General features: G+C 35.9%; 1 protein-coding gene across 1 annotated transcript; it reads right to left on the bottom strand.

Moving 5' to 3' along the window:
• Nucleotides 1-2,886: 2,886 nt before the first annotated feature.
• On the bottom strand, nucleotides 2,887-8,787 carry LOC116265401 (PI-PLC X domain-containing protein At5g67130-like). Its single transcript, XM_031645985.2, has 7 exons — nucleotides 8,275-8,787; nucleotides 7,913-8,050; nucleotides 4,630-4,728; nucleotides 4,218-4,521; nucleotides 3,482-3,705; nucleotides 3,300-3,386; nucleotides 2,887-3,077 (listed from the first exon to the last, which is right to left on the bottom strand). The coding sequence occupies exons 1-7, from the start codon at nucleotides 8,533-8,535 to the stop codon at nucleotides 2,916-2,918; spliced, it is 1,275 nt and encodes a 424-aa protein (XP_031501845.1). The 5' UTR covers nucleotides 8,536-8,787; the 3' UTR covers nucleotides 2,887-2,915.
• Nucleotides 8,788-11,229: the final 2,442 nt, after the last annotated feature.

The raw sequence follows: 11,229 nt of genomic DNA, 5'->3' as shown, positions 1-11,229 counted from the left end.
TGAATAAATGAAATATTTGGCTTTCCAACTCAATTCAGAAATCGATATTGTTACAAAGAAGAACCAGATCTCGAGCCTAGCACATACTCCAGCTAGTTTTATTTCCAGAAACGTCTCCAAAAGATGGAATTTGATTTCTAACTTATTTTTCACAAGCCAAACACACATTCTGTCTTATATATATATATATATATATATATATATAGCAAGGAAATTGAAAATATTTCACATTCCATGGATCAGCCGGGTTGAGCCATTGTGCAAGCACGAGCCGGGGCGGACGAGCCTACTTTATCCGGCCAAAGATGCCAAACAGCATGTATGCCTTCTCCATGTTAATTTGTGGTTCAGACTATGCAAATCCAGGAATTGTGGTCCAGATTTCCTAATCAACTCAATTCGGATTAAAAAGTTTAGATTATTATTTTTTTTTATATTCTGCATAAGGTTAATTTATTCGTAATCAGAAACTAATTGCAATTATGATCTTTGACTGCCCCAAAATTAAAATACATTATCATAAATGGACCCTGAAACTTTGAATGGCCCAGTTTGAATAAATTTGACTAAACTTTACCCTTGAATTCAAGTCAATTTATGAACCATGTGATTCCTGTTCTTCATGAGGTGGAGACCAATCTTATGCCTTAGAAGGTCTCTGACAAACAAGCATGCGAGAATCATTTTATTATATGTGCAGCCACTTGAGAAGATGATTTTAGTAAGAAGCATCAATTCCCTCGAAGCTGGAGAAGGACGAATCTCACACTCTTAAACAATGAGCCTTTGAGCAATAAATGATCTTCTTTTGTTTCTTTTTCCCAAAGGAGTCAGTAGTCTGACTCCCATTTTATATATATATATATATATATATATATATATATATATAAAAGAACTTGGAAAAACTCAGAAATAAACTTGTTAGAAGTGTAAGGAAGTGTTTGATAACCTTGAAAAAAAATTGAAATAGTGTTCTAAGTGGGTAAATTTTCGCTTGTCCCTGTTAACTAAAATCGAAGTCAGTAAAAAAAAAGGTCTGACAGTAAAAAACGGAAGCCATAAAAGGGTCCGACATTTTTTTTTCTGGAAAAATATTTTCCTATTTACTACGAAATTTCTTCTTCATTCTGCGATCCCTTTTGTTGAAAGCATGGGTCAACCCAAACTTGTGATGTGGCTTTTCACCGAAACCAGGAGACAGGCTAACACTAGCTTTAATGTTTTTCTTATTTTCAGACTTTTTAAGTTTGTTGATATTGGTTTTCCTTATTTCTTAAATATTAATGAAGAAAACTGAGCAGTTTCTCCGGCCTTCGGCATTGTACATGGCTGATGCACTTTTTTTTTCTTTTCTGGTGTAATTTTGTTAAATTATTTCCAATGTTCAAAAGTGACTTAAGTGTTACGGCATTTCATCTGCGACAGTAAAATGTTTGAATCTGATGCTACACATTAAAAACAAAAGTTTAAAGTATGACATCAAATAGTTGAAGCATTCCAAAAACAAATAACACGGAGTAAAAGCAAGAATGGAAAGTATATATTCATGTAATTTTGCTTCCGTTATGATCCGTCAGATCCACCATAAGTAGCATTTTCTTTTACTCTCACTCATTTACATTTTTTTTTTTAGAAAGACACAAAGGTTTAAGGAAAAAATGAGACCCTCCCAACTACCAAATATTGTCGAATGGCTAAATATTTAAAAGTTATAGCTAAATGCAATGTAAAATATTATTTAAAAACATCATAAAACCATTGCTGTACCATAACCCACTGTTAAGTACTTTCGTTCAATCAATATGTTTTAATTTATCCATACTTCTTTAAATGTTCTGTCATTTAGTGGCTGATTTCAATTTATATTGGTCAAAAGATTATTTTGTGTCATTAAAAATCATCACAGAAAATGCATCATATCGCTAAAAACCGTGGCCAAACAATTAACTGTTGCAAATACACATTTTGTAATGTTTTTTAGTGACACAAAATAAAAACATAATCATTTAGCTATTAAGATAATTGGCGTATGTGTGTGTATATATATATAATTCAAATCTATTGAATGTTGATGTTGCTGGATTAATGATGGTTTATGGTGGAACAACAATTTGATGTGCCTTAACAGCAGTTTGTAGTGCTTTAGCCATATAACAACATTTAAAATGAAACACTCAACATCTAAAAACTGAGAACTACAAAAAGGAAATTAGGAGATATAACTTAGAATGTTTATATGTGCATTGAATTTTTGAAACCTTGTTAATGAAATCCAGAGTTGCATGGGAATCAACAAGTTTAAGACCATTAAATTATATACCATAAAGTGCAGTTTGTTCCATTGGATTTTGTGATTTTCTTAATTATATAGTTTCTATATGGCAGGCCAGGTGGCTGGAAGAGCAAGACCACCACATACGTACATATAAATTTTTCTTAAATTGATGTTTTTGGAGTCTTCTACCATTTTGGACGATTTGGGTTTTTGGGGTCTCCCACTATCTTGGATTATTTAGTAAAAAAAAAAAAAAGACACGCTTGAAGAGCTGCATAATCTTATCAATTATAATTTAAATATTTGATTTAACATCACAAAAACAAAGGCAGAGCCAGGGCCTGCAAGAGCTCTGGCCCCACAAAAGAAATTAAAAAAATTACATGTACATTTTTAAAAATTTCACTTGCTTTATGTAAAAATTTTAAAAAAAAATATTTTGACCCAGGTCAAAATTTAAAAACTTTAATTTGACCCCCTTATGAAAAATTTCTGGCTTCACTCCTGTACATAAGGTTATGCATCGGGCGAGGCTGGCCTACCAGAAGCCAATAATACTTGAAAACACACACAAGTGCTTTTCCTTATAAACGAATTACCATATGAGAGAGAGAGAGAGAGATTAAAGACAAGATACTGCTTACATAATGTACATCACTGACATCAAACATTGCAGTTTAAGAAACAGAGACAACAACTGCAGGGGCATTCTGCCCCTTAAAGAGGGTGAAGCTTCACTGACGGCTTGAGAGGGTCCTTCTGCAGCTCCCCAAGAACGGCAGACACCGAAAGTCATGTTTGGCTGCCGAGACACATTTATGAGAAAAGAAAAATCAACACTCTGAGTTCTGATTCTATCAATCTAACCACTCCCACCATTACTATCTACAATAAGAGGATCTAAATCGACAAAATACAGATGTGTGTTGACAGTAACAGCAATAGCTAATTAAACTCCATGTAAAATTAATCCAACCCTTAAGTTGATGATTTAACAAGGGTAAACTTTATGAGAAAGATGTACCTTGCAGTAATTGATATCTCCACAACCACAAACCAGATGCCCATTTGCAACATCTATAGCATATGGAGCTCCACCTCCATCACTTCTCTGCAGGCAGTGTCACGAACCAAAAAATTTGAGTAAGAGAGACGATAGGCTGACATTTAACTTGAATGATTTTAATGGGATTCAGGGGCTTTCACCTTGTAATAATCAACAGCAATAAAATTAGGCCACCGCTTATTGGCAGCCTCATAACAGGTATTCATCATGTCAAGTAGTTTAGCTGAATTGTCTTTGCAAGCTGCAGGAAAGTTGGGATTGTCAGGAAAGTAGTTCTGCAACACAAGAGATCTTGTTGGTGTGTTCATAGGTGAGGACTCTGCTCTGTTTGGGCAAGAACCTGCCTTCATCCCACCATCGCCATCTGGATTCAACGAAGAAAAGAGAGAGTAAGAAAGGCCAAGTCAAATCAGATGGAGTAAGGCTATGCATGAACATGTAGCACAGGCGCAGAATCCTAGAGCAGTGAAAAAATGTCAAATGTGATGAGAGTCTCAAAATGGAGTTTCAGATTTCTCAGAACAATAAATCTAGAGACTGCAAATAATGTAGTCAGATCCAAAGTAGATGCATCTGACTAGCTGGGTATTAGCTAATTGGACTCAGAGTTCAGATTCAGAAGTAGAAAGTGCAGTGCTGAACCTGGGGACTTGAATTTTCACAGACTTGGAAATGCATATCCACCAACTTCTTGGGGAAGTCTGAACTGAATCAGCTTTTGATTGATTAACCATCTTCTGTGCAAGATCCGACCGAGCAGAGTCAGATTCATATCAGATACCTATAACTTATGATCCCTTAATGTCCCCAAGAAGTACCTAGGAAATGCATATTATACTACATGCTCATGAATGCAAATTGCGTATATTGTCTTACATTGGTTCTCAACTACGTATCTCCACTCATATGCTATTCCCTCAGACGCCTCCTTTGAAGATTTCGAAGTGAAAACCAGCAACCTCTGGTTGCTCTGCACCATGTCAGTGACAGTAGGCCAGTCACCACCATTCTTTGGCATTCTAGACACTGGAAACCAGTACTTCATGAGACCAGCATCTGTGAAGACCTTAGTGAGGCCCTTGGGCAAGGTGACATAGTCCTCTATAAATATAGTGATGATTTCTGCCGGATTCGACTCGAGAAATGCTTGAATCTCCTTAAGTGCGTAAATGGCAGGTTGCTGTTGACCAATACAGAGTTAAAACCCAACAAAAACAACCAAATTCGAGGGAGAAAAGATATGTTTTTGTTGCTTGTGCATGAACCATAAATAAAGTAGGGGACATACGTATGCGGTGAAATTGAAGCAGTTGCCGCCAAAAGAATGGCAGAGCCAAACGTCGTTCCTGAAGTCATACATGTCCAGCATAAGACCTCTAACACCATTCTGCAATCACCAAAGCGTGTTAGTAATCGGCGAGAGGCCGAAACTTTCTGGCCTGAAATAATTGAAGAATCAATCGGAAAAAAAACACAAGTTGTAATCCGACCATGTTGCTGCCACGTTCCATAAACAACTTTTTATTACTTAGAAAGAAGTTTTACAGTGGTTGGTAGTTCTGCAGAACTCATCTCTCCTGCAGACAAAGGCAATGGCGTCTTGCTTCCGGACTTTTGATTTTCACCATTTACTGGTAACTAAGATTTAACCTGAGCCTGAGGGCCAGATTTTCTGTGGGCGTTCCTACTATCAACCGGTTTCATATACTATGATTCAAATCATTGATGTTCCGGATTTCACCAATATCGGTGGCGGAAACTTTGGATCCATTTAAAAATGTGATTTGACAGAATCGTATGGTTAACATTTACTGATATCTTTAGAATATGCGGGTAATTTCAGGACCTTGGCTGTGCATGCTCATAAATCTCAAAGTGGTGCCCATTTTTCTAACATCTACCTAACACAATAATCTTTTGGAGCACCATGTTCCTCAACTAGCCTTTATTGCATGAAAAAATTGATATGATAATGGAAATAAAAAAACAATATTAAATATTTCTTCCTGTTTAACTGATAATTACGATAGTTTTATTAGGGAAAAGCTACTTAATGGAACTTAGACTTACATTTTCATTTGTAGATAACATTTGAATTAAGTACTAAACATGGCAAATACCAATTATGAGTTAAATAACGAACTTGATTGATGACTTACACAATGTTGCAAACAAAATTATTTTCTAAAGTCAGAACAATAATTAAGAGAATCCTAAAGTAAAAACATTATTAATCATTGCACAAAAACGTTATAAACTATTGCTATGACTTTTTTTGTGACGTATTTTTAATAATCCTACAATATCCGGCATATGACAGCATAACAATTATCATAAACCGTTTTGAAAAATCACTTGATATATATAATGCGAATCACTCGAGCAACTTGCATTGAATAATATCCTCGTGAAAAAAAAAATGACTTGCAAATAAATACTTGTATATGATTCTCCACTCGACAAAGTAACTACACTTAACTTACTGAAAAAAAAAAAAAAAAACTTTAAAATGTGTCCATTTGTGAGTTGCCCAGCTGAGTAGAGCTGTCCACTCATGATGTCATTGATAGTAAAGAATACAAGTGTGCCACCTCAATGAAGACTTTGCAATATTATATATATATATATATATATATATATATATATATATAGAGAGAGAGAGAGAGAGAGAGATAAAAGGGTTGGCCTAATTAGTTATAAGAGCCACTATCTCAGTTGTCAATATATTATTTTGAATATACTAACAACTCAAAATGAGTGGGATGGGATGGTGACCTGATTTCAATTTGCATATCTAAAATAAATATACCTTTCATATCAATAAGAAAATGAGCCCGTTTGGATGTCACCTTCCTTTCAAAAAAAAAAAACAGTTTTGAAAATATTGGTTTTATAAAAAAATAATTTTTAGTTATTTTTTATAAATTAATTATGTGTTTGGATAACACACTCAAAACTTATTTTTTAAATGAATTATCTGGGGGACCAAGTCATTTAATACCTTTTGAAAACCAAGTCATTTTAATTTTAAAAGGTTATCCAAACACTTCCTTTTATATGTATATGTAATTTCAAAGCATTTTTGCTAAGGGACATAACATAGGTGATCTAAACGAGTCCAAAATTTGCCATCAATTCATCATGATCATTATGTGACACCGTTTCTACACTACACTAGGCATGGATGAATATCTAGCTTCAAGGGTTAGAAAGAGAGACTTCGGCTCTTTTCCAAGCAATAGGTTATAATCATCTCCCACCCCAAAATTACATAAATTTTCTAATCCTACTTTTTGTACTTTTGAAAAGCAAATTTTAAATAAGTGGTGAACGTGTCCGCTGAAAATACAATAACATATATATATATATATATATATATATATATATATATATATTCATATAATTGAGACAACTTCCTTTGTCTATAACATCAACAATTATTTGGACTTTTAATTACATGTACTTACACATACACAACGGTTCAATGATGCGGGGCATCAAAAAAAGAGTCACTAAAGTCGCGTTAACCAAGGTTTATACAGCAGCGACAATTTGACAACTATCGAGAACACAGTTATATATATATATATATATTCCATATCACAACCAAAATAATTGAGTCGTTGCTAGGCCATGTGGGTGATCAAGTTATTCCAGCGAATCTTTATTGAATGTCCAGCCTACAGATTTTGACTTGACAAGGTTTTTTTTTTCTCTCTTAAAATTGAGTTAGTGAATGGCCGGTTCAATGAAATATTCTTTCTACTCATCCAAAGTTAAAGAACTAACTTCCAAGCTTCTATCGGCTTTAGTTATTGTCATTACCTTACACAATATTTAAAAGAGCCCTCCCTTTTTAAAAGGCTACATTCTTCATCATGGTGTTTGCATCTCTGCACCGAAAAGCCGAGACCTTTTAGCACTTGAAACATAAGTTGGTTCAACTGCGCAGTGGAATAAATAAAATAGATAAATAAAAATATACCTAACCCGCATAAATGATTTTCAATATTTTTTTTAGAAAAAAGGTATATGCCTGTAACTTTTTCAAATAAAATACTTGTTTTATCACGTATAAGATGATCTCAAGGAGATCTAAATGAAACTAAAAATGTAATAATAGTGTTTCGAGATAGAGGGGATAGAGATCGAGGATGAGAGAAGATACGCGATGACAGCATCCGGATCACCGGAATTAAAAACTGCCGTCCGCCGGAAACTTCCCCGGCGTAGAGACGCACAACCAATTATCCCTAGTTTTTCTAATTAAAAGCCCTTCATCTAAAAGATCAACGGTCAGAACTATTAAGCAACGGATGTGATGGACGGTGCTCAGGTGATGGGCACCTACGGCCGGATACGATCTCCTCCGAGTTCGTCATTTTAACGAGGACTAGTGCAGTAAAGGCCATGCTATGAACGTCTGCAGCTCTGCCATCTTCTGCCTCACGGTTCTCTATGCAAGTATCTCAGGGCCGATTCATGCTTTATACGGACGAACAGGAAGAAGCAGAAAAAGAAAAAGAAGCAGAGAAGAAGAGAAAAGATGGTGTTGCATATGAAACACTCACCTGGAGCTGTGAGGTGATGGAGTCCTGCTGGTTGAATGGGGAAACCCTAACCGTTCCGGTCCACGACTTCTCCCCGAATATGGCGAACGAGTTGTGCGTGGTCAGCCATGAGTATCGGTTGAAAGGAAGGCCTCCCACCTTAACATATTTCAGCCATCGACTCAGAGTCACTCAGTATTACTCGGAAGAAGCAACGAAATTGGAAGGAATCAACGATGCTGACACATTAACAACGCAAGGCGGCGATCGAGGAGACGCCATTAGACTAAAAGATGGACCTCTATTACAACTCTCAGCCTTTCCCGCCTTGAAGGCGGCCATTAACGAGGCATAAAGAGCTCTTACGAGTGATGTCGCCGTACCTTGGAGGTGGGGTTGAGGGTGGTGATGCGTGTGCATATGGGAAGCAGGGCACCGTCTGCCACGCACGTCTGACAATGGAGGCCTGCATCGCAGTTGCCGTTGTTGATGCATTTCTGCCCTTGCTTGCAGTTGCCCTTCAGGCCGCACAGGCCATGTGCTGAGTTGCAGAAGCTAGTTAGGCAGAGAAGGCCAATGGTTAACAGAGACCTCGTGCTAAGCTTCCATGGAGAAACCTCCGGCCTGCTTCTCTTCGTCTCCATCCTTGCTCGCCGGCAATGGAGATTTCTTTCACTCCTCGGGGAGGGAGGGAGAGATGTCTTCGTCTAGCAGTGATTGCGAGGGGCAAAAGGCATGAAAATGGCGGAGAACGGCACGGCCAAGGAAACAATTAGATGGTACCTTTGGGATGTTTTTTTCCCAATGAAGTCCCTGTTTTTATGGTGCTTGTGCAAAACTGGTACCCATCTTTTCCTGAAATTGTTGGAAATTAGTTGTTTTTTTTAGAGTTAATTAGTTGGCAACATATATTCAATGGGTAGGTGAATAAACTAATTCGTTTGATTCTTTGATATTTTTCCGATTTAATCTAATTAGAATATTGGATTTTTCCATAATAATATTCAATTTATCACTATTGTCCATATTTATCTTTTTTCCATTTTGTTTTTGTTTAATTCAATGTTCTTGGTTTTGGAAGTTTGGAAACATCCTCCTGTTCAACATAGATTTGGTAATTAAGAAAAAGGATGCCTGTACCCTTAGTTATACGGCAATATATAAGATGATTCCTTTATATTCATGATGGTTTTTTCAAAAAGCTAACTAAAAACAAAGAATGTGATATAAAAAAATTATTACTTTGATGTGTTAATAGAATTTTTGTAAGTCAAATAAAATGTCCAAGAAAACTAATGAACACCGAAGCCAGAAAAATATGAACTAAAGCATTCCTTGACGGCGATATTTTCCCTTATTTATGATTTTTTGAAGAAGCAATGACGCTATCTATTGAATAAAATTTGCGCCACACCCCTCTTTTGTTCGTGCATAATGCAAAAATGTTGCTTATACGCTGAGAAGCCGTCTTCATAATCCTTACGTTACTCAATCAACATCTTTTCTGGCTTAAGGAATAACAATTGATAGTTCATGCTCACATCACAGGGTTTCTTAGAGAATGTTGGATCATAGATCTGACAATCTAATGTAGCTAGCCGCTACATTTTAAGATCTACCAAACTGTGGGTCCAAGTTTGCTTTAAAAATCCACATTTTTTCAATTTTACGCACATGAAGAATTTGATAAAGAATCATATTAGAGATCTGATTTGTTTTGAGATTCCTTAATTTTTAATCATGTGGACCTAAGGTAAAACTTCCTATCAATGATCATCTCCTCCAAGATGATTTTGAATTAGGCGCTGTCGCTTTAGATCTTAGATCAGATCTTAACCCAACTTGGAATTCCTAATTAGTTTGATACACAAAGTTGTGGCATAATCTCATTAGAAAAATCTAAGATCCAGAGTTCCAGGTGTGTTGTTCCCAAGAGAGATTAGGGATGTCAATATATCTGATTTGGATAAGGTTCTAACCAAATTGTTTCAAAAAAACAGTTGTAGAAAAAAAATTAATACTAATTAAGAAATCAGATCAAATTCAGGTTAAAAAATGACATTCGATCGAATTCAAATATACATTAATACCCAATCGGACTCGAATTCATGTCAGATTTAGTTTTAAACAAATATCCTTTATTCAGTGCCTTTACATTTTGAAAATTGGCCAGACTCAAATATGGATTGAATTCAGATTGTAAAATTGGATTTCAGATTCGAACTCGTATTCAAATATAACTTTTTTTCATTCATATTTCGATCTGAAATTTGAATCTGAACATGTAAATATCCAAAAATATATTTTATATATATATATATAGTTAACAGTATATTCAATTTGAATCCGACCTATTGACATTTAGAGATGTTCAATCTTAAATTATGAAGAATTGTGGATCAAGTTAGAAAAGATGCCACGATCTTACATTCATGCGTTAGATCTTACATTCATGCGTTAGGTTTGCTTGCAAACAAGCAACCATACACTATGGGGCCATGACAGCCATCATCTGTGTGGATGTCGTTGGAAGATGGTTTTCTTTCACATTTAAGAGTTAGTATGGAACGAAAACTTAGACATATGCAACCACATAACCTTATCAAAGTGGCCGGTGGTGCTTAAGAAGAGATAGAGACGTAAACGACCGGTATTCCAGGAGAGCATTAATTAAAAGATTGATTGAAATCGAGTCTAATACAGCCGGCGTAATGCTTGATTTCCATGAAAAACGTGTCTTCTGCCGGGATTTGGAGAACATGACAGCCACAGACCAGCAACTGCGTGTGTTTGTTGAATTGAGAGAGACCAAGAATTCTTGCTATTTTTTAAATTCATCCACCGAATTCGATTCAGTGGAGACTTTCAGTCACATTATTATTTTTTCATCAAGAACATTTTATGAAACACTTTCAGTGGATTCCGTATTCTATCATTTAGAAAAACAGTATCAGTACAAAGAACAGTTTCCACAACACAAGGACGCAGAACGGTAAGTATTCCTTATCAAAGTAAAGCAGCATGCCCATGACTCGCTTTTAAAAGGTCTGTGGAGAAGAAATGAAGCATGTGTACATGGTTTAAACAAAGACCATTCACTTTTCTCGGCGTCTTTCACATGACAAGATGAGCCTGTGGATTTCTTCAGATAACCAAGATTTCTTGCGTAAGCAGTTTTTTAGAGTTTATTTATACTTCATACTGGCTTGGCCCAATTGAGTTGATGGTGAAAACTCTGTTCGAACTTGATCAGTTAGACCGTGTCAGGCCGTTGATTATTTGATTCAAATTTGTTCATGTTCATTGCTAACATCGAAGCTTGCAGTTTCAGAAACAAA

The sequence above is a fragment of the Nymphaea colorata genome, chromosome 1 (assembly GCF_008831285.2).
Source record: "Nymphaea colorata isolate Beijing-Zhang1983 chromosome 1, ASM883128v2, whole genome shotgun sequence".
Lineage (NCBI taxonomy): Eukaryota > Viridiplantae > Streptophyta > Magnoliopsida > Nymphaeales > Nymphaeaceae > Nymphaea > Nymphaea colorata.
Note: the sequence above shows the minus strand (reverse complement) of the source record. Positions and strands in the feature narration are given on the sequence as shown.

Coding starts and splice junctions, on each gene's coding strand:
- LOC116265401 (XM_031645985.2), bottom strand. CDS start 8,535: ATGGAGACGAAGAGAAGCAGGCCGGAGGTTTCTCCATGGAAGCTTAGC. Junction 3,387..3,481: donor TTGCTGTTGATTATTACAAG/GTGAAAGCCCCT, acceptor CACTGCCTGCAG/AGAAGTGATGGAGGTGGAGC. Junction 3,078..3,299: donor GAGATATCAATTACTGCAAG/GTACATCTTTCT, acceptor GTGTCTCGGCAG/CCAAACATGACTTTCGGTGT.